General features: G+C 36.1%; 1 protein-coding gene and 1 long non-coding RNA gene across 2 annotated transcripts; one reads left to right on the forward strand and one right to left on the reverse strand.

The window, feature by feature from the left end:
- Positions 1-4,231: 4,231 nt before the first annotated feature.
- LOC145005009 (uncharacterized) lies at positions 4,232-8,621 on the forward strand. Its single transcript, XR_013662477.1, has 3 exons — positions 4,232-4,247; positions 8,185-8,366; positions 8,428-8,621. It is a non-coding gene; the product is annotated as an uncharacterized LOC145005009 (long non-coding RNA).
- A 28-nt stretch (positions 8,622-8,649) lies between these two features.
- Positions 8,650-11,677, reverse strand: LOC145005008 (uncharacterized). The gene is made up of 5 exons (XM_078964041.1): positions 11,411-11,677; positions 9,600-10,806; positions 9,253-9,513; positions 9,026-9,181; positions 8,650-8,949 (listed from the first exon to the last, which is right to left on the reverse strand). Exons 1-5 carry the CDS (start codon positions 11,416-11,418, stop codon positions 8,830-8,832), a joined length of 1,752 nt encoding a protein of 583 aa, XP_078820167.1. The 5' UTR covers positions 11,419-11,677; the 3' UTR covers positions 8,650-8,829.
- Positions 11,678-23,690: the final 12,013 nt, after the last annotated feature.

Raw genomic sequence — 23,690 nt, forward strand, 5'->3', positions numbered from 1 at the left:
TTGTGACTGTGATGCCGAGGATCACAAAATAAGGTGGGAAGTAACCATGCAAATTACTTGGTACCCTTAATCTTTATCACTCAATCAATGTGATGGTTAACCACACGTGCTCCACCGACCTATGTTAAACCTTATGTCACCCTTTGCCTACCTTTTTAAGTCCAGGTTAGTGTGTCGGTTAACCACACATGCTCCACTAACGACTTAAACAAAGTGCAAAGTGTAATTTCATGGGTTAGCACCTTATTCACTTTTTCCTAAAGTAACTAAGACTGGGAACTTATAAAAACATTTAGTTACTTTATTTTCATCATACTTTTAATGAGGATTTAAAGTCATTGTCCTACCCATTCGACTAACGACCCTCCACCAGTCAAGGAAGTGATGAGTGAGAGTGGACACCTATTGCCATTTTATAGGCAACAACCTTATACCCCCTTATAGACCGACTTCGTGAATGAGGCCTACTAATGGTAAAACGACTTTTTGTTCTTATACATATATATTATTAACTTATAATATTATAAAGTATAAGGGTTGAATTTTAACTTTTAAAATTCTAGGGGTTGGAACTAAAGTTTTTAAAGTGACTTTACATGTTCCAAAACTTGAGGGCAAGTTTTGTAACTTTCAAAACTTTTCATCTTTCATAACTTATGAGTTAATGGTTTATCAAAATGAGAGACTTTTCATTTTATGTAACCTATGTGTTTCATAATGGACTTTAAAAGTGTGACTCTTGGTAATCCATAACTTGAGGACAAATTATGGATTCCATTCAAACACATCAAGATCAAGAATTAAACTAACAAGCAAGTTACAAATAATTCCTATGATCTTCTAAACTCATAAGTTCATGAATGTTCATATCACCAATTTCAAGAATCATAAATAAATCATACAAAACTTGAAAATTTGATATTAGCCATTGAAAATGGATTAGGATAACCATTACACCATCTAAAACAGGTTTTACAAGACCAAAACAGTTTAGGGTAATGTTTCTAGTCCATTTCCAGCAGCAAAACTCGAAAATCTGCAATCAGGGGCTCCTACTTTTCGAGTGCACGAACCTACTCGATGAGTAGGATGGATTATCACATGGACTCGTCAAGTCCCCCCATGGACTCGACGAGTTCACTCAGCAGATAACAGTTTTTTGAGTTTTTTCAACAAGTTTGCATCAAGTATCAAGTAAACAAACCTAGTCTCTCATACCACTGAAGGGTTTTGAGAATTCTAACATTCCTAAGGTGTACATGTAACCCTAAAAACCTTGGATCTATATTTTACTAAGATACATGCAAATTTGATTTCCAAGGCTATTAACCTAACTAGCAAGGCATGGGGAACTTTTAAACATAATGGCTAGTTGAGATACATACCTTTTGTTGTTTGGATTCCTTAAGAACCTTGTGAGCTTAGCACCTCAAGTGTGATGCCTCAAATGTCTCACACAACACTACAATACTTGGAATAACCATGAGAGAAGTACACTTACACTACAAAAATTGGTTTGCCCTCTTACTTGCTTGTATTCATAGATTTTCCTAGACATGGGGCCTTTATATAGTTGTGACACAAATAGGGTTACACCATGTAAACCCTAATTGTCATGGATTTCCATATTCCATGATCTATGGGTTTGTAACCTCCATGGACTATCCATGGAGAACCTTATGGGATTTAACCAAATCCATACAAACCATGGATCATTAGCCCAACTATACAAGAATAGATGATTTAGACAATCAACCCCATATATTTAATTAGTCTCTTTTTGATCACTTAATTAATTCTAATTTAATTCTTGATCAATACTAATTAAATAATATTATTAATATATTAGAACTTATAATATATTAATAAACCTTAAGTGTTATTTCTCTCATTTAGTCTATCCAAGTGTTGTAATGCCATGCAACCCAAATGGACCATGCTAACTGGGTCATGTACATTCCAAGAATAGTTATGAACTTAGACACCTAATCTAACACCATCATGTTGGCAGTACCTTGGTAACACCAAACAAGCTAGCTTCGACACTAGGCTTGCAGAGTCACAGAATACTCACGATACAAAGAGAATCACTCATTCTCACTATCAAAAAACCTCACTTTGATACCAGATTGTAGAACACAACTCTTTATATGGGAAACAACAATACTTTTATTAAGACACTTAAGAAGAACTTACAATTTCATAGACTACTACACTTTTCTTTCCTTAAGGCTTTTCTTGGATACTTGGATGTTCTGACGGTTTGGATCAAATGAAATCCACACCTCTTTATAGGTGTTTCCACCTCCCTATAGGAATTTTCTACATCTTCCTACAAACTACATACATTCATGACTATTCTAGAATCTTCTACTGTAATCTATATCTATTACATGCTTATATATGTTTCTAGAATGTTCCATAACATTCTAGTGTCTTCCATCTCATTCTATAATATTCTCGAGTCTTCTTATATGTTCTAGAATATCCCATAGGCTTCCATGATGTTCTAGATTCTTCTAGATCATTCTAGAACATTATGACATCTTTTTGATAAAGTGCTAAACTCTATTAGGTTAAGCTCCATTGAGCTAGTGATGACCTTCAACACTATTTATAAAATATGGTTAAACTCTATTTCCTTCATTGTGTTTTTACTAATACAATTTAAACAGATGTGGAACCATAGGCATTTGAACAACGTATTGGTGAAGTTGTCATCATTCCAGCTGGATGCGCCTATCAAGTAAAGAAAATTAAGGTATGATTCTTTTGTTTGACATAGGTTAAAATATAGAAAAGCACTTGAACTTTTGCCATTATATATCGATTTATCCACTTAAGCGTTTAATCATTTATACTTATTTCAATTTAGATAAGTTGTTGAATAATGTAAACACTATATGTTTAGTTTTTTGTTTCATGAAACATTATCATATGCTTGTATGAATCTTTTTGTTGATCCTAAGGAATCTTGATGCAGTCATCTGTTAAAGTGGTTCTTGAATTCATCTCACCTGAAAGTTCATCCACGGGCATCAAGTTGAGTGATGAAATCCATCAACTTCCAATAAATTACAAAGCAAAAGGAAAAATGTTAGAGGTATATATTATTATATTTCAATAGTTAATATTCTAATTTGTAGTTTTTGTTTTTTTTTTAAATTACATGACTAATTCTAAAATTGTTTTTTAGGTCAAGAAAATGACTATTCATAGTGTAAATGCTGCATTTGAAGAAATTAGAAAAGTATCACAAGCAAAGTAAGGACTCTGTTCTTTTTTCCGTTTTAGTGTTGTTTGGATAAATGGTGTTTAAAAAATATTTGAGAAAATGATGAGAGAGTTCATGAAATGGAAGGAAAAAAACAACAAATGGTAAATTTGTAAAAATGTTAGGACTTAATGTGGAAAACCTCATTTTCCTAGCTCTTTTTATTATGATATTTTTTCTGCAATAAGTCAGAAAGGAATACAAGTTAAAAGTCTCATATCAATATGAATTCTACATTGTATTATTTGTATGTCATATTTTAAGTTTTGTGTTCATCTGTTATTAATGCATATAAATATTTTTGTCTTTATTGGTTGATGCATTCATTTTAAAGTAGCATCATGAACCGTGTGTAAGATTGAATCTTATTTTGAGGGGTATTAGGATGTACATTTTGAAATGGAGTATAATAATAAGAATAAATATGTTATTTTACATTAATTTAATAGTCAGTTGTTTACACCATATTTTTATCTATTTCTCCAAATCTAAATCGTTTTGACCATAAATAATCGTAAAATCAAATCACTTTTAACCTAACACTCAAAATGGTTTAATCTCTACTAGAAATAAGTTAAATGGCTAAATCGATACATACATATATATATATATACATATATATATATATATATATATATATATATATATATATATATATATATATATATCCATTTTGTAATCACCTAGACTTTTCCTGACTCAATCTTTGACTTCTTTTGAATTCCAGAATTAGTGACAAAGCACAGGAGTAGAGATCAAGAGTTACGAGTGAACTTGGCATACGATCAAATCTCACCATGTGATGTATGTAGCAAAAAGCGTGTTTCTTGTTATTTTTTTTAACAAAATTTAGTTTATGAAATCCGAATTTAAGACCAATCATCCTAAATCTGCAGATATCAAAACGGGTGGATGATATTCAATGTTCATGATCCCCTATAGATCAATGGATTGTGAAGATGATACAAACATGGTATCATATGAAAAATGTTGCATCTAATGCTTTATGTTTATTCTGTATATATGGATTGGTTTTGTCATTTAGGGTCCATGTTTATATTAATATACTCCATGTTTTTTATTCATGATTCGTATCATGAAATATGCTTACTTGTTTTGTTCCATAATAAGTATCAACTTTTATGCTCCCTCTATCCCAAAGAAATTGCAATTTATTGTTTTCTAGCAAATTTTTTTGTTAATATCAAATTTGGTCTGAAAAAGTTCCCAAATTTTGTTATTCATAGAACATGTTTTCGATTAATAGTCAATCTTATAAAATCACTTGTTGAGTTAAATGTTGCAAATAATTGAATACAAGAAATTGCAAATGATTTCAATTATTTTATTTTTATTTTTTATTTTTTTATCAAGGCATTGTGCTTTTGAAAAATCTACCCAATTTTATCATTGTACTTTCGATTTCTTTATAATGACATCGCATTTTGAAAAATCTACCCAATTATATTGTTATAATTGGGTAGGGTTTTCAAAGTATAATGTTGTAATAGGAGGAAATGAAAGTTAGATGTTGTAATTAACAAATCTATGTAAGTACATTGCTCTCCTTGCATTTTACCCTATGATTTTTTACAATATTTTAAAGAATTTTTTTTTATCCATACAATTTTACATAAAAATCAAGTAGATTTATGTTTCTTGTAGTTGAATAATCTCTTTCTTTGAACCTCAAAACCAACGGATACTTATTATGGAACACATGTGAGTATTATGCTAATCAAGTTAAAGAAAAATAGAAGAATCATAAATATTTATCACATGATGAAAAAAATATTGTTGGTATGTAACTAGTACATTGATACATTGCATTATAGAACTAGTTTAGGATATACATCTACTTTTCCTTTTTTTTTTGGAATAGACATAGTCCATAACCTTAGTCAACCTATGACTGAAATAGAAAATACGGTTATATTAAAGTATGGATACCTTAGTATATGCGTATCTTGTTTCACTATAGAAACTTTATTATTTGCCACTAGGGATGTCTAATTTAGAATAATACGAGTGCTTAACTATTTAAATGCTAGCAAGACACAAATAAGTTGCATCTATTGTCCTCTAGTTTGATATTGGGATCCAAGGGTGTTGATGATTTGTTATCATCAATGTTATTTAAGTGTAATAGGATTACTTTGTTGACTAAAAATGATCTTGATAAATATTAAACAAGTAAGGAAGGTGTGGAGTACACACTTGTTTAAGTTTGATCAAGTATTAAAGTATACTGTCATTTTGGGCGAAGCCCCTGAACGAACGGGGGGTCCGGGGGCAGCACCTCTGGGAGCGGGGTCCAAGGGGCAGAGTTTTTACTATTGTATTAAAAATGCATCAGAAAATCCAAATTTTGAATATTTGACCCAGTTTTTGTTGGGTTTTGAGCATTCTAACACTCCTAAGTGTACATGCAACCCTAAATACCTTGGATCTATGTTTTCTCTATTATACATGTAAATATGAACATCCAAGGTATTATCCTAATCTAGCATACAAAACAATGAATATAACAAGATAGAATACATACCTCTTTGATGTAGAATGTCTTCATGAAGCTTGAGTGCTTAGTGCCTCAAGTGTGACACCTCAAATGGTTCACACAACACCAAATACACTTGGAATAACTTGAGAGAATTCTGCAACTCATGAAATCGGCTAGCCCTTCTTTTACACACACTAGTGCCTATTTTGGTGAATAATATGATGCTTATATAATGTAATACAATTAGGGTTACACCATGTAAACCCTAATTGTCATGATCTTTCATTTCCATGACCCATGGGTTATGTAACCTCCATGGAGCATCCTATGGGTTTAACCCAACTTGATTATCCATGGAGCTTTGGCCCACTATATAAGTTATGGATGATTTGCACAATCAAACCATATATTTAATTAGTCTTCTTTTGATCACATAATTAATTCTAAATTAATTCTTGATCAATACTAATTAAATATTATTATTCTTATTATTAATATACTAGAACTTATAATATATTAATAACCATAAGTGTCTTATTTCTCTCATTTAGTCTATCCAAGTGCATGATGTCATGCAACCCAAATGGACCATGTCGGGTCGGGTCAAGTCTTACCAACTATAGTTATGGACTTAGACATTAGTCTAACAGTTTTAACTTTGCGTTAATCCTTATACAAAACCCGGATTTATAAAGTTTTTACTGTTGAGAAAAACTGTTATATGACAGTTTTGATAGTTTTTCAGATAAGGAAGGTTTATAACCAATTTTAGTCACTTTTCTGGGACTCACGAAATTACACCATCTCATTCTCTCTTTCTTTTCTCTCTGATTTTATCTGAGTCTTATCCAATTGAGGATTTAGGAGTACCACCCAAATACTTCGATTTGAAAGTGATTATCACGATTCTCAGATTTCCAAGTGCCACTAAACCATATTTCTAACAAAGGGGTGGTAAGATTGTGTTTTTCAACTCATAAGAATCAGAATCAGAATCAGATAATCATTTAATTAGGGATAGTTTTGGTCATTTTACATTTAGTTTTAAAAATAGGTTTTCTTGCAGCACCTCTTTACTTGCTTCTCCTAATCTTGTAGTTGAGATTGTCTTGCTATGTAAACACTGATATGTTGCATAAACTAGTTTAGGATATACTTCAACCTTTACTTGATGTATGTGTAATAAATGTAGTGCATAACCTTAGTAAACATGTGATTCAAATACAATTAATTTAAAGCATGTTAGCAATAGTATATTATGTGAATCTTTCTTACACCTATATCCTATGCTTTGTTAGAGCACATTGTCCTTCAGTTTCAGACATGGTTCTATTGGGTGTTTGGATTGTGTTTTCAAAGTGGTTATTGCAACTTCAAGACCTCAAATAAGATAATAGTTCAGTTGAAATTAGGGATTGTTTTGTCATTTTACATTTATTCTAAAAATTTGTTTTCTTTTATCAACTCCACTTATATCTCCTTATCTAGTAGGTAGATCCTAATGTCTAAAAGATGCACAAAACAAAGTCTTGATGTTTGTTATGCAAGAAATAGCAACAGACAAATAAAGTTAATGAAAATAAATAAAAGAAATATAAAATTACATTCCATGATGGAATATAGTTGCTATGTAACTAATACGTTGCATTATTGAACTAGTTTAGGATATATGTAAACCGTTACTTGCTTTATTTGTAAATTGTAAAAAATGTAGTTCATAACCTTAGCTAACATATGATTAATTTAAAGCATGGATCCTTTAGCATATTATATGCATATTTTGTTTATTTAGATAAATGCTAATAAGACATTAATCATCTTAGTTGCATTTATTGTTGAATCGTTGTGCCATGTTATCCATATTTGTTGCTAAATGCTAATACACACAATCTAGTGATACTTTCTTGCATTTTCTTCAAGTTTTAGTACACTTGTGTTAAATTTTTTTCCCCCTTCTTTGTTAGAGTTTAATTATTAAATGGTAACATGTACTATGTTCTCTAGTTTCATATAGGTTTCCAAAGGAGTGTTTGGATTGCTTTTTTGAAGTGATTATTGCAGCCTCAAGGATCAGAATCAGACTATCTTTTTAATTGAAATTAGGGATACTTTGGTCATTTTGCATTTATCCTCAAAAAGCTGCTTTCTTGCAGTGACTTCTAACTTGCTTCTTTTAATTTGTTTGGATGTGTGTTTTAACAATAACTTTGTGCTACTGAATAATTATTTGTCAGAAAATAAGTGTATGAGATTGCATTATCATACAATTGTCAGAAAATAAGTGTTAAGTGTTTGACAAATTGTGATTAATTAAGGAAGTAATACATAAAATTAGGGAATATGTTTGTAATTAAATATTTACCCTGAAAGTAATCAGATAATCATAACTTGAATTAATTTTGTGTTGTAGGTGGTGTTCTTGATTTGAATAATGGAGTTTGGAAGAAGGCAAGTGGGTTTTTGGCTTCAATTTGTTCTTGAAAAGAAATTTAAATTGAAGATGTTCTTGAGGACTCTGAATCAGGATGAAGATGAAGCTGGTGATCTGGAAATGAAGCTAAAAAATGGCAAAAAAAAAAAAATAGCCAAAAGGTATTACAAACATTCTATTTTGTAAAAAAAAATCTCTTAATCCCATAATTTACTATTGCAGATAACATGTCTCTTTGATCACAACCAAAGAAGACACAGGATTAATAACCCAACAGCTTCAACATGAACGCCATTTTTGTCCCCTCCATTGTTGCTCTAGAGTTCTGATTCAACACTTTAGTTGTGATATAATTTTGTACAGTTGTACATTTGTATGCTTCTCAATGATAATTTTTATCTTTCAGTTCCATTCAATGTGTTTGTGTTTGTGTTTCTATCTCTGTTCTCTATGAAACAATCTTTATTTATAACTCAAAAATTCATTGCTAGTATTTTGCTTTCATAAACTCAAAAATTCATCTACAAAATTTCAACAATTGGAAAAAAGATTAAACCAATCAAAGATATCGTTTGAACAACTATGACCACTTTATGTTTCCAAAACTTTTTCTTTAAATCAACTTTATGGGGCCATTAATCCTTCTATTGTGTAGGTTAGTGATTTTGCCCAATCTTCTTTTAGCAACAAAGTTTGTAGCGTATGCATAACATCATAATCCGGATCTAGCTTCCTTTGCCAACCCTACAATCACAAAAAAAACAAGGGTATTCATGTCCATTCACGTAACAATAAAAGGGCTATTTGGTAATAAATATACCTCAAGAACCAAAGTTGTAACCATCACAGTGCATACATTTCCATCAACATTGACTCGATGACGCCTTACTTGCTCCAACAACTGATGCATGCAATCAGCCGGGTGTACAATGTCGCCTTCTTCGGTACCCCAAAAGTCAAACGACTCCTTGACTTCCTATAATAGCAACATACTTTAATCTTTCATGTTACACCATTATACATTCCAAAAAAAAAATTATATATTACCTTTATAAATGCTTGTGGATTAGGGCAATTCTGCTGCTTTGATAACCTCAACATGCTTTTTGCTGCAGTGTCACCATCTCGCCTTGCAACCGCTTTAAAAAACTCCAACAAATTCACTCTATCGCTTCCGGAAAGTTCCGCAGTCATTCCAACATCAAGAAACACAACATGTGGCTTTGATTTAAATATCCTTTTCCTCGATGATTTGTTTCGTACTAGAATATTCCCAGGATGCATGTCCGCATGTATGAAATTATCCACCTGAAAACACACCACAATATTAAAAAACTACCAACAAAATTGATTATCAAAGGTCCGTGTAAAATTACTAATATACCCTTGCTTACCAGAAGCATTTTGAGAAGTGCATGAGTCCCGATATGAGCAAGAGAACTTTTAAGCCTCTCATGTCCTTGAAGCTCATCAACATAAAACGCAACACTTTCACCTTGTTCAAAAGTTTCAACCAAAACAGCAGGATGTACAAGTGGATAAACAGGCTTTGGAAACGAAACATCTTTCCATCTTCTAAAATTGTAAATAAATCGACTCAAATGAGCAGCTTCACGTGCAAGATCCACTTGTGACATCATAAAAACAGCAAACTGTTGCACACTTTCATCTAACCTTAACCATTTCAAAGTTGGCAAAAACCCAGAAATTCTTGCAACAACATTAATTATCTCAAAATCTCTCCTAATCGATTCACCCACCCCCGGATGCCTAACTTTTACAGCCACCACTAACGGCTTCACCGTTTTTTTACCGTGTGATTTTAATTTTAATTTCGCCCGATGAATTTGAGCAATGCTTCCGGAAGCTACCGGAATCTCTTCAAAATCGTCAAATATCTCGTGAATTTTACGCCCAAAAGCTTTTTCAATTGTCTTTTTAGTGTACGCATAGGAATGTTCAGGGGCCTGTGTGTGAAGTTTTGAAAGTTCTGTGCATATGTCTCTAGGAAAAAGATCGGGCCTTGTTGCAGCCCATTGACCCCATTTTATAAAAGCGGGACCTGCTATTTCTAATGTCCTACGAACGAGTTTTAGCCATTTTTTTCTTGAGGAATCACCAAAGTATTCAGCGAATGGAGCTGTGGTTATGGTGGGGGAGAATAAAATTGCTAAATATAATGCGCGGATTAATAATATGAAACATTCAAAAATTGATAAGATTGATGAAACTAAAAGGGCGTGTCCATCTTCTATGTAAAGAGTGTTGTTTCTTGGTTGAAAAGATTCAAGATTTGTTCTGGTTTTTGCTAATGTTGTGTTTTTGTATAGTATTATACCAGGAATGACTATATAAGAGTGGGTTAGTGATAAAGTAAATGCTCGGGAGATTTTGAGTATGGGAGAAAGTGGTTTCTCATTGTGAAATGAACCAGGGGTATTTCGGGAAAAGAAAGTACGTTGTTTAGAAGGGAAAGTGGGTTGTGAGGAAAATAGAGCGACTTTATCGACTGATTTGTGGTTCCCATCTGTTGATTGGATTCTTGAGTTGTTTGTTCGAATTGATTGCACAATTCTTTTAATGTTTCTGAACCCCAAGAGCCTGTGTTGAAATAGTAAAGTCACTTTCAGATGATTATAGTATTGTAGTTTGAACAGTTTACTCAGATATAGAAGTGAAAGTAGGATGATATAAACATATAAATGAATGTAAGTTGTTCTTTCTTGTGTTTAACCCTAAAAGAATAGAGCATGTAGGTAGATAACTGTATAAGCAGATGTTTATGGCTAAGGAAACTTAGATGATTTTACATTTAATGAAATCATTATTTGATTGTGATTAACCAAGTGGTATTAATCATTTCAGGGATGCATGTTCAAGAACCTTATAAGTTGTTCTGAGAAGACGATGATGGTATTGCAAATTCTAGCTAAGAAACCTAGATGCAAAATTTTTACAAGACCATGAACTAAAATGGACTAAAGTGAAACCTCAGCCTAATAGCTAAGCAAAATATAGTCACAACGATGCTGCCATAGTTAAAAATGCAAGAACGTTTATGTTCTTAATGTCGGAGCTCTAATATAGAAACCCTAAATGTTTCAAGGCTCGAGATTTCGACAGCAATCTCTTCAATAATACATAACCCTAATGAAATGGAAGCAGGAAATAAGTAATTTGAATACAAAAATAAAAATAAAAGAACCTTGACATATCGAGAATGGAGTGGTTTTTTGTTACGATTCTCGTTGATCATTTTCTATAAATACTGCCGTAAATTCGACTCCAGTTGATCATCTGAACGCAAATTTAATTCAATCTTCGTTCTGCATCATCGTCAAGCTCCACTTGATTACAACAATGGGGGATTCAAGGCTGATTTTGATTTGGGATCTTAGGTTAGACGTGTTTTGATACGCTTTTTAGAGGAAACCTTTCCTTTGGCAATAAGATATTTTTGTACATGTAAAAGATCTTCCCAATATTAGGGATTAGAAATTAGAAATAGGTCAATGTGCAAATTAATTTTGATATGATACATAATGAATTCAAGATATAAATACCATAGTGTTTTTTACATTGTAGCACAACAATGTTTGACTAATTTGCATATTTAGTCATTAACGTTTTTTTATGCTCAATTGGTAATTAATGTTAGTAAATAACAACTTAAGGGATTAAGAGAAAATGTATCCGGTTTACGGGTTACTGTTGACGTGTCTTGGTTTACGGGTCACTCATTGAAACCATAAAGGATACATTCTTACCCCAAATTAGGTCACACCGATACAATCTACTCAATTGATATAACCAGAGCAATGCATGCCTCCTCCGGTCGATCGACCAACCTCCTGCGTGTCGGAATCCATCGTTATAATGAAGCATGCCCACCTTGTGACTGTAAAGATGGAATAAGCATCGAAAGGACTTCCTGGACTGACGACAACGTAACTCAAAGGTTTTGGAACTACAAAAACTTTTTGTTCAGTGTTCCTTTTGTTTAATTACACTCTCTTTGGTATCTTGAGTTGGAAATGTACACCTTTTCCTTAATTATAACCCTAATTGTCGTCTTCCTTTTTAATCAGCCAACTGAAGGTCCAAAATGTAAGTTTTTCTGTGGAAAGACGATGCAATGGAAGAGGGGTATTACAAAGAGTAGCTTTGTAAGATGAGGTTTGGGTTGCGCAGAAAGGAAGACTTCAATGAAGTTTTGAAGGCTAAAAAAAGGTGGTTATGATATAGCAAGCTATGGAAGCAGAGAAGGAAGTGTTTGAGAGACAGTTAAGGAAGAAAAACATTGTGATGAAGACTTACCTGGGAACTGCTAAGTGTGTGATCTTTGTTTTGTTCATTGCATTCATTGTGTAACACCCATAAAAATCAAGTCAATTTAAAACTACTTCAAACATCCAAAAGTCATTAGTTATTACAAAACGTTTTCAAAATACTTTAATATCAGAGTATCCCAGAAACCATAAGTCCAAATCACGAGGATGTGTACGGTCATGTCTTCGCCTTGCCGAGTCATCTGAAGCACCTGAAACAATAAATTGAAATCGTAAGCACAAAGCTTAGTGAGTTCCCCCAAAATACTCATACACACAACAATATACATATAATCACAAACAACATACTATGGGTCCAATCAACCGTCAGGTTGGAATACCTCAGGCCCTCAACTATCGAGTTGGAATGACAACATATTATGGGTCCAATCATCCATCAAGATGGAATACCCTATGCTCGTTGACTGACGGACGAAGCAACCCAGTCTCACCGTATACACTGAAAAATATGTTGGGTCCAATCAACCATTGGGTTGGAATACCCCAGACCCAATCAACCTCCGGGTCCAGTCATCGATCAGGATGAAATACCCTCGACCCACAACCATCAGGTTGGAATGCCCACGTACTACGAGTCCAATCATCATCGGGATGGAATACTCATGGCCCACAACCATTGGGTTGGAATGCCCATGTCTATTGGCTTTCGCACTAAGCAGATAATCCTTAACCACCAACCGATACATGTGCCCATATAACAAATAATGACATAACAGCCTATAGACAAGCAAACCGATCTAACGAATCATAGCAACATAATAACATAATACCGTCCTATCTATCAGGATACTGATCTAACAGATCATACTAGGATAGCATATCAGGATAACAATCCAAAGGGCCGGCCTTGGTGCCTTCGACCCTTGAGTATAGTGAGGAAAACTCACCTCACACTGCTGAAGTCCCGCGGATAAAACTCCAACTGCTGGTTGACAGATTCCCAAGCTGTCAACATTAAACAACATCCAATTAATAATTCGGTGCCAAGCCCAAGGTCCAACTCACACTCCAAAGGCCTAATAGTCAAGTAATGGGCCAATGCCCAACATATGGCCCAATTTTCCAAATTGGGCCCAGGCCTCTTCATGGTCTTTCCTTAAGGCCCATCCATAAATTCTAGTCCAAATTATTGGTATACCAACGGCCCAATATCTCATAATCATTAAGCCCAACTTATGGCCTATCTATGGCCTAATTTTCCAAATTGGGCCCAACCCCTCATACGGGCCTTATCCTAAAGCCCATCCAATTGTTTTAAGTCTATTTACTTATTCTTGGATAACCCATCAATAACCCAATCACCAAGTCCCAAAAGAAAGGCCCAAGTGAAATTAGGGTTTTCACATGAAATGACGATTAGGGTTAAGTGTTTCTTACTTAACCCAGTAAGGACTTAATCCATTAAGTCCAAGATTGCCTTAGGTTAATTGGAAATGATTATTAATTAATATCTTAGGTTTATTAAATAATTCCCGTGCGAGTCGTGATTGATCCCCAAAATTAGGGTTTTATGCCATTAGGGTTTTCCAAACCCTAATTAGGGTTTCCAACCCAATACTAGCCCATTAGTCTCATGGTAAGGCTTTTAGGTCAATTAGGGCTTCATTGGGCCCATTAGGGTTTCATTGGGCCCACTATGGTTTCATTAGTCGGGCACCACCCACTACCACCTCGAGTAGTGGTGGTCAGTGGTGGCTTACAGCGGCGGCCACCACCTCATGGTGGTGGTTATGATTGCAGTCCATTTTTGTCCAAGCGTCCCAAAAGAAACTAAACATAAGCAAAAGCACACCGCCACCCAACATGGCGGTTGGTGGTGGCAGGAGGCGACAACCACCACCTCACGGTGGTAATTACGACTTTTTCTTTTGATTATTCCGACATGATTATAATTTTACAAGTAAATTCCCAATTAACACACACACACACACACGTAAAGACACACACACACAACCACCACTATGCGGCGGCGGGTGGTGGCAGAACAAAAAAGGTGGTGGTAACCACCATGGTTGGTAGTCATGGTGGTTTTTCCATGGTTTCTGGCCAATGAGCACACCCACCCTCGTGTAGCAACACCAAAACACATGTACACAAACACGAGTTGGTCACGTAAAACACACCTATCAGCAATCTGGAGGCGGCAGGCGGTGATTTGCGACGACAGCCACCACTTCACGGTGGTGGCGATGGTTTCCCTTGATCTTCTGCCAAGCAACACGTCAACACACGCGCTCGTATCTTCAACACGTGAGTTTACACCAGAAAACGCATCCAATCTCAGCTACCTCCCCCACGGTGGCGCATGGCAGTCGGAGAAGAACACCAGCCGCAACAGCCGTCCGGAATGGCGACGGTGACCGTGCAGCGGCAGAAGAAGAAGAAGACAGTAGGGGACTAGCGGTCACTCAAGTTCACCAGGAAGGAAAGGCAGACGCTATAGTTGTTGGATAAGGTGTCTAAGTCTATAACTATTTCTAGTATGTACTTGACCCGACCCGGCATGGTCCATTTGGGTTGCATGGCACCATGCAATTGGATAGACTAAATGAGAGAAATAACACTTGTGGTTTATTAATATATTATAAGTTCTAATATATTAATAGTATTATTTAATTAGTTTGATCTTCTGCAATTGATCCTGTCATGGTTATCCAAAAAGTAGAGGAAAGAAGATAAAGGTCGCTTCCTAATCTAAATGGAAATGGAAGGCTCACCATGGAGAGTCCAGTGGATCTAAAGCAAAGCTCAAATTAAACGCTTGTCATGTTGCTGATCCAAAAGAGGTTGTGTACTTTTATTGTGGCTAAAAGGGCCATTGGAGAAAAAGATGACCTAAGTACTTGCAGGAAGTGAAAGATGCCAAGTCCAAAGCTACTGGCTCTTCTTTTGGTGCGTATTCTAATCAAGTCAACAATATTTGCATTTCAAAGTCTTGGATTCTTGATATAGGATGTGATTTCCACATTTGTTCTGATATGAAGAGACTAAAGGAAAGTGAATAGTTCGATCATGGGAATCTAAACTTGATCATGGGGAACAAGTGAAGATTGACTATTACCAGGATTGGGACTTACAAGCTTATGTTTGTTAGTATTAGGGTTGATTTGTATAATTGTTTCTATTCGCTAGAAATGGATTGACACATTATTCCTTTTCATGCTTTATTTAGACAAGGATATCGTCATGGTTTTGATAATAATGATGATACTTTTTTCAGTTTATTTTAATGGTGTATTTGTTTTCAAAGCTTATCTTGTGATGGTGTGTATAAGACTATTGTTTGTGTGAATGAATTAGGAAACAATGTGTATAGTATTGGTTCTTCTAATAGTTTAGACAAGTCATGCCTATGGAATTGTCGTCTTAGGCACATTAACAAGAAACGCATCGCCCAACTCCAAAAGGATGGATGTTGGAATCGTTTGACCTGAAACAAAAACAATGAATGTGAGTCTTGTTTAATGGGCAAGATGTCTAAATCACCTTTCACTGGTACATGTGAAAGAGTTGAGGATTTTTGGCCCTCATCCATACAGATATGTGTAGGCCATTCAGATCTGCCACGGAGGATGGGAAATCACTACTGCGTTATAGTTAGTGATGATTATAGTAGATATAGTTAATTTTCTTGATGGTTCGAGATTTAGTTATTAATTGGGTGATATTTGATGGTGCTAGCGTGTGGGGATTTCCGGATCAGCGGTCTGAGCATTGGTCTGAGATATTCAACCGCTTTAGGTGAGCTTTCCTCACTGTGTTTTCGGGTCGAAGGCACCAAGGTCAGCCCATTGGTTTGATAACCTGATATTCGTTGATATGTTGAGCGTGGAATAGATATGCTTGTTATTTTTGATATGCTAATCTTGTAGATCGGTAAGACTACCTGTGATATTATTTGTATGATTATATGTATATGTTAGTAAAATATTATGTGGGTTGGGTTGAGGTTGCACTACTCTATGCAGTAGCCAACAAACCCTGGAGCAATCCAGATATGACCTAAGGGTCGGGTACAACATGCCAGACTCATAATGAGGGCTCATGAGCATTCTAGATACAAGCTGAGGGCCGGTTAGGGCATGCTAGACTCCCATGGAGGGCTTGGTGGTATTCATTCTGAGGACTGATCTGGTCGGGGAGCAAGCCATACATAAGTTGTGGGGCCTGAGGGCAAGCCAGACTTATGCTATGATCTCAGGGGTAATCCAGTCTTTAGCTGTGGACCCAATGCATGATGTTATTTGTATATGTTATCTTTTTGTGTGTTGGTACTTTGGGGGAACTTACTAAGCTTTGTGCTTACAGTTTCAGTTTATTGTTTCAGGTGCTTCAGATGGTGGTGGTAAGGCAAAGGCGTGACCGTACACTTCCTTGGTTTTACAAATGATTGGATCTTGAGAGACTCTAATTTTAAATCATGTTTTGGAAAAAATGGTTTAAACACTTTTATTAATAAATGGGTTGTTTCGAAATGTTTAAATTTGTTGAGATTTTTGGGAAGTTACAAGTTGGTATCAGAGCCTTGGTTTGAGTAAAATGGAGAAACACTCGTGCGAATGCAGTCTCAAACTAAGGAAAATGGTTTTAAAAATGATTTTCACAGTAAGGGTTTTACAAATAATTTTCAAACTTGCTTTCAAAATAACCAAAATAGGATGCAATGTGTACGATCAGTCATAGTCAATAAGTAGACCCCAAATTACCATATTTTTATTTGATATCATGATATGTTAGAACTACATGCTAGAGATAGGCTAAGGATCTTCTTGAATTTCATGACAGAATTGTCTAATTATATGATGTCTGATAGCTTGGGGTTCTTTTTTATATGAAATTGACATCATTATTGTGGTCACTTAATGTGTGCATCATAGTTGTACATAACAAAGATTCTATAGCCTAAGAATGTTTGATTTAGCTTTACTTCCTGCTTTTGTTTGATTAAGGGCTTATAGTAGAGTCAAGTATTCAACTGTCTATGGGATCCAACGTTATATATGATTAGCATGCACGAGTGGTTGTAGGGTTGGTGGAAGTTTCATTAATGGGTGCAGTTTGCGGCTGGATAGCGTGTGGAATGGTTAACCACTCTTGAGAGGGTAAGGGAAGGATGAAGGTGTATCCGAGATGCTGTATTAAGAGATCAAGAATTTTGTATGAGGATTTGCCTAATTTTATTGAATCTTAGTGACAATCAACTCCTCTGTTCGAATGTTGCTTACTTTGTGCTTTGTGGGACCCATATTGATGTGAGTTAAACATCAAATGAATACATCAAATTACATGCTATGAAGGTTAAATAATCTCAGAATGAAGGACTTGGACCTATTACACAACTCTTGTCTGAGTCCAACCGTTGTAGGGTTGAGTCCTTTAGTCGAAATATTATTTAAACTTTGTTGCATGTAATTGTATTCATGAAGTGGTTAGCTGACACTAGTAGGGGATTCTTCAACAGATGATGGTCGGGGAGGTGGGGGAAACCTAGGAGAGCCTACGAAGTGTGTTAGTGCGGTTGTTTCGCTGTGGAGTAGGTATCGGGAGTATTTTATGGGTAGGTATTAGAGGACCCAAGATGATCCTTAAGGAAAGTACGGATAGGTGTGGAAGTTAGTATTAGGACCGTACTACTGGAAGCATAAGATCCATACTCTAATCAAGGAGAGTTTCGAGGATTCTAAGGGTTGGTCAGGAGAGATAACAAGGTTTGATACCATGATTTGTGGTAGTGATCCCGTATCTGTCGACCTTTAGGTTATGGATGCTTAGGCATAAGGTTATATCTGATAATTATTTTGAGCCCCAATGGTAATAACGGTTTGGATTAATTGGTTCAGAACTCGATGAGTTTGTGGGTTTTGAGGCCTCGAGGTTTTTTTCTCAATGTTGTGTATTGAGTCGTATGACTCAAAAACGAAATGATTGTTATGATCAGCTTGGGGTTTGCAACTGTAAGTTAAAGTGGTGGATTGATAGATTAGATTGTCACTATATACGTTAAGGGATTATGTCCCTTTAGTTTTCCAAGTTTGAAGAAGGACCGAACATGCTTATGATTGTCAGAGTTGGGATGTAAACCCTGCATGGGATCTATTGGCCATGGTGTTTGGCGGCAATATGTCAGCTTGGAAGTACGTAGGTGGATGGATATGGTATGGATGTCTTGTGATGTGATCAAGGGTTCGTATTCTTTGGTTATAGGCAGGTCAAGTGTCGGATTGACGGTTGGGATTGTAGGCAATGAGGGTATGTTTTGGATCGTAAGTCGGTATTTGCATATGCTTTTGCATGATTGGAAAATTTCAGAGGTCTTCCGCTGAAATTCAAGATTCTCCGAGGATTTGTTTGATCCTTAGCTGGAAGATCATCCTGTGTGTGTTATACACTCAAATAGTCAAGGGTGGTTGTACCTGGTTAAGTTGGTTTGAGAAGTGGCTTATTCGCAACACCAGTGGATGGTAGTTTGAACCTTAAATGGGGGAGAACTAGGTATTTTGCTTGGAGGATCACTGATTTGTTTGAGTTTGTTATGTTGTAAGAATGGTTCATTGGGGTATTATACAAGTGGCGTATTGGGTTATTGGGTTAGTTGTCAATGCAGTCTTGATCGTTACTCTTTTCAGTTATCATTCAGCATAGGTTCCCTGAAAGTTCAAGTTGTGACAGTTGAATTTCAATGGACGGGTCAACCTATCATCAAGTTCACTATGTTCTATGTTCCTTTGGTCTGTGGGTATGTTTACCCTCAATGGTGGAGTGGATTTTTGTTTCATATCAGACTCAGGTTTTGGTTACATTCGGGATCACTTAGAAGTCTTCTCGAGCTAGTTTCGTATTCGTGGAATCTATTCAGTCTCAATCAAGTATGGGATCTTGTTTCGACCAATCATGAGGATGTCTTCTATTATTGATTGAGGTGTTGTTTCAATTAAACTTTGGTATTTCTTTCCTTTTGGATGAGGTTTTGGGTTCCCTAAGGATGTGCATTGTGGTAAATTTATATATATATATATATATATATATATATATATATATATATATATATATATATATATATATATATATATAGCCGAGAGGGGCATATGTGAGCTGGGCAAGATAGCATTGGAGTACTTGGTTCGAATTATGTGCATGGTTCTTTTTGGGTTATAAACTTCGGATTGGATCAATATTTTGACCGTTCTCCTATTCTCGGGTCGTGTGCGAATTTGGTAGCAGCTTGTTCTATAAAGGAAATTATGTATGGTAAGATTACAACATTGTTGTTCTCGGTTGCCATTGTGAGGGACGTTGATTAGGTCCCTGAAAGGAAATGGAATAAGGTGGTATATTTAGTCCCGGAGTGTTGGGCGAATGATGTAATGTCGACAAGGTTGGTGTGATATCGGGAGCATTCGAGACATGGGTTGAGGGTCGGGGAGGGCATTCCAGACTCATGTTGTGGGCTCGAAGCCAATCCAAACCTATGATGAGGACCTTGTAGGGGTATTATAGTCATAGGCTGTTGGCCTAGTGAACATGATTGTTCATTTCTTTTGCTTGTGGTACTTTCGGTGTTGACGCGTTGTTGGAAGTCGGGAGACTCTCAAATTAGTTGGTTTGGATAAAAGGAGCAGTTAAGGGTTGTTGGGAGTATCATTCGTGCATCGGAAAGTCTCTTCAGAATGTTTGTGTTGTAAATCTTGTTTGTTTGCAAGCTGTTATTATGGGTTCGATTATCAAGAATAGGTGTCGGTTATGAAGTCTTGAATCATAAATTTCTTTGTGAATATACCGAGTGATTTTCCAGGTGGGGGTACACCTGAGTTAATAAGGATTGGAGGAAAATGTGAAAATTCTTACATTTCTCATCTTTGCTCGAGGGAGCAGTGGTTACAAATGGCGTGTCAGCTAGTTAAAGGTTTATTAAAGGCTTTCGATGCATATTATGGATTTGGAGTTGGTGGGAAAAAATTCGCAATTGATGGTTTTGAGTTCTTTTTCTGAAAATTTAGTAGTGATCATGCTCAAAGTCAAGAGGTAGATTTGATGAAAGGATGAATATCGACTCTAGATTTGAGTTGTGAAGTTTAGATCTGATGGGTTCCCGGTCTCGAGAGACGGATTCTTTGAGCTGGGTCGGTGATTGTAGTGGAGAGTCCCCAGCCCTATGCTTCACGCTAAAAGTTTGGTTTTATTTCTAGGAAGTTGTAGATCATGTTGGCATTGTGTGGGCTTCATTGCAATGGTTAATGGATGAGGCTCGCATTGGGATTCATCATGGTATTGATGTATCAATTATTTTCATCAATAAGTCATGGTTTATGTGATGGTATATTGGGCTGAGGAAATCTAGTCATGCTGAAGGCTTTGTATCTAGGTTAACCTGCGTGCAGACCACACAAGTTTGGGCTTCGGATTCAACAGTAGCGTTGGTTCGTTAGTAAAAGGATCGGTGTTTGTTCTCAGTTATGGTGTGGGATGGAGTGTTTGGTTCCCAGGTGGATGATAAGGAATGATTTCGAGGGTGAAATCCAATTTAAGTGGGGGAGAATTGTAACACCCTGCCCGAATTGTTTCCTAATTGTGTTCCTAATTCGGTGTGGTTTAGGTAGGATAGATGATCCGGGAAGTTCGGTTTGTGATGTGGAACCCAAGGGTATAACCATAAAGTGGTAGTCGGGCCTTTTATGAATTTTGGATTTTTGTTCGGAAAGTTTTAAGGAAAAAATGAGTTGATAGAAGTGTAGATCTTCTTGTTACCTTTTCACGGATATAAGGATCGTCGAAAACAGACTTATAACGAATAAGTTATGGCCTTCAGAAGTTTGGGGTGATTTTAGGGTTTATCCGGGTACTCGGGGCGTACACAAGTATGCGTATGGAATACTAATGAGAAGTCCAGTATGTAGGGCGTACTTTGGTGTACGTGGGGCGTACTACACTAATGATCACGTAAGCCTTAAGGAGTATGTTGGGCGTACCATAAGTATGATGGGCATACTCAAGCCAATCCCAAACCCTATTTTAGGGTCTTTGGCCCTATTTAAGCACCTTAATTCACCACCAAACCCTAATATCTTCAGCCTCCATCCTCTTAGCCCTAGAAATTAAGCTCTATCCTCCATTGGAATAGTTTTTGAGTTCTTGGTGGTATTTCAAGCATCTTGGTGCTCATAGAATAAGAAGGAGCTTCGTGGAGAAGTGTGGGATGCTTAGAGCTTGTGGATCCAGGCTTAATGCATCATGATCTATCTTCTAAATTTATAAAGCTTCAAACTTTATGACTCTATTCTTAGATCTTTTCATGGCATATTTTCATGAGATTTTGTCCCAAAGTTTGGATCTTTGTGAATATAGAGTAGTCCAAAGCATTTTAGTTGCCCTTTCTGAGGTCTTGAAGTGTAATGAGTCATAAAAATGCTTACTTGATTTTTTCCCTATCACCATGAAAGATTTGAATGGTTTTAAGTGTTTTTGGAGATTTAGCCCTCTTTATCCATGCAAAGGCTTAAAGGTTTCAACTTTATGGGTTAAGACATCATTTAGGGTTAAGAGAAATGGTTGGATGCCTTTGACTTAAGCCAATAAGAGCTTAATGTGAATTTTTGGCCCCTAATGAGTACATTGGGCATACTTAGATGTACGCTTAGCATTAATGGGATATCATGCTTTAAGGACTAGTACATTGTGCATGGAAGGCGAGTATGCGGGGCGTACACATTTGGTATGTGGGGCGTACTCCCCAAGAGGTGAAATTTTTGACCTTTTGGTTTGGGCTTTATTGGACCATTGGACTTCTAACCTTAGGACTTTGATTGAGTATGGGCATTCTTTTGATTTAATTCATGATGGTTTTTGGTCCCAATTAGGAAGTTGGGCCATATCAAGCCTTGGTTTTAGGCCAAGTAAGAAAGATGGTAAAACAGTCTTTTACCCTTGTCATTAGGCAAGCAATTCAGATTCTTGAGCATGAATCGAGATTTAGTTATAATTGGGTGGTATTTTATGGTGCTGCACGTGGGGATCAGCGGTCTGAGCATTGGTCTGAGATATTCAGCCGCTTCAGGTGAGTTTTCCTCACTGTGTTTTCGGGAAGAAGGCACCAAGGTCGGCCCATTGGTTTGATAACCTGATATTTATTGATATGATGAGTGTGGAATAAATATGTATGCTAGTTTAGTAGATTTGTAGGACTACCTATGATATTGTCTGTATGATTATCTATATATGTTAGTATCTGTAATATGTAGACATATTGTGTGGGTTGGGTTGAGGTTGTACTGTTCTATGCGGTTGCCAACAAACCATGAAGCAATACAGATATAAGTTGAGGGTTGGGTAGGGCAGGCTAGACTCATATTGAGGGCTCATGAGCATTCCAGATACAAGATGAGGGTTGGGTAGGGCATGCCATACTCGCATTGAGGACTTGGTGGTATTCAGTCCGATGATTGATCTAGTCGGGGAACAAGCCATACATAAGTTGTAGGTCCCGAGGGAAAGCCTGACTTATGATGTGGGCTTAGGGGTAATCCAGATTTAGCTGTGGACCCAGTACATGCTGTTATTTGTATATGTTATATATTTTTGTATTGTTACTTTGGGGGAACTCACTAAGCTTTATGCTTAAAATTTCAATTTATTGTTTCAGGTGCTTCAGATGGTGGTGGTAAGGCAAAGGCGTGACCATACACATCCTTAGTTTTACAACTGATTGGATCTTGGGAGACTCTAATTTTAAATCATGTTTTGGAAACAATGGTTTTGTAAACACTTTTATTGGTAAATGGGTTGTTTTGAAATGTTTAAATTTGTTGAGATTTTTGGGATGTTACAGAGTTATGATTATACAGACTTTAATAGTCTAAGCCTATTAAAATATATAACTTTAAAAATAAAGTGAGAACGAACCGACAAAGTCTAAATGAAACTTGTATATATTGTCGATAGCTATGTGAGGATATAAAGAACGTCAAAAAGGGAGTTCTTATGAAGAAGATATGGATTTTTTAAAATTCTCCGTCGACGCCATGCACAAGAGGCGTGACACATGCTTCTAGAAGGCAATACGTAGGACCAGTAGAAGCATGCCACGTGTTACAAGGCGGGAGATCGACGTGGAGGGATTGCGTGACATGCACCTTTAAAGGA

The sequence above is a fragment of the Lactuca saligna genome, chromosome 7, assembly GCF_052625555.1.
Source record: "Lactuca saligna cultivar CGN05327 chromosome 7, ASM5262555v1, whole genome shotgun sequence".
NCBI lineage: Eukaryota > Viridiplantae > Streptophyta > Magnoliopsida > Asterales > Asteraceae > Lactuca > Lactuca saligna.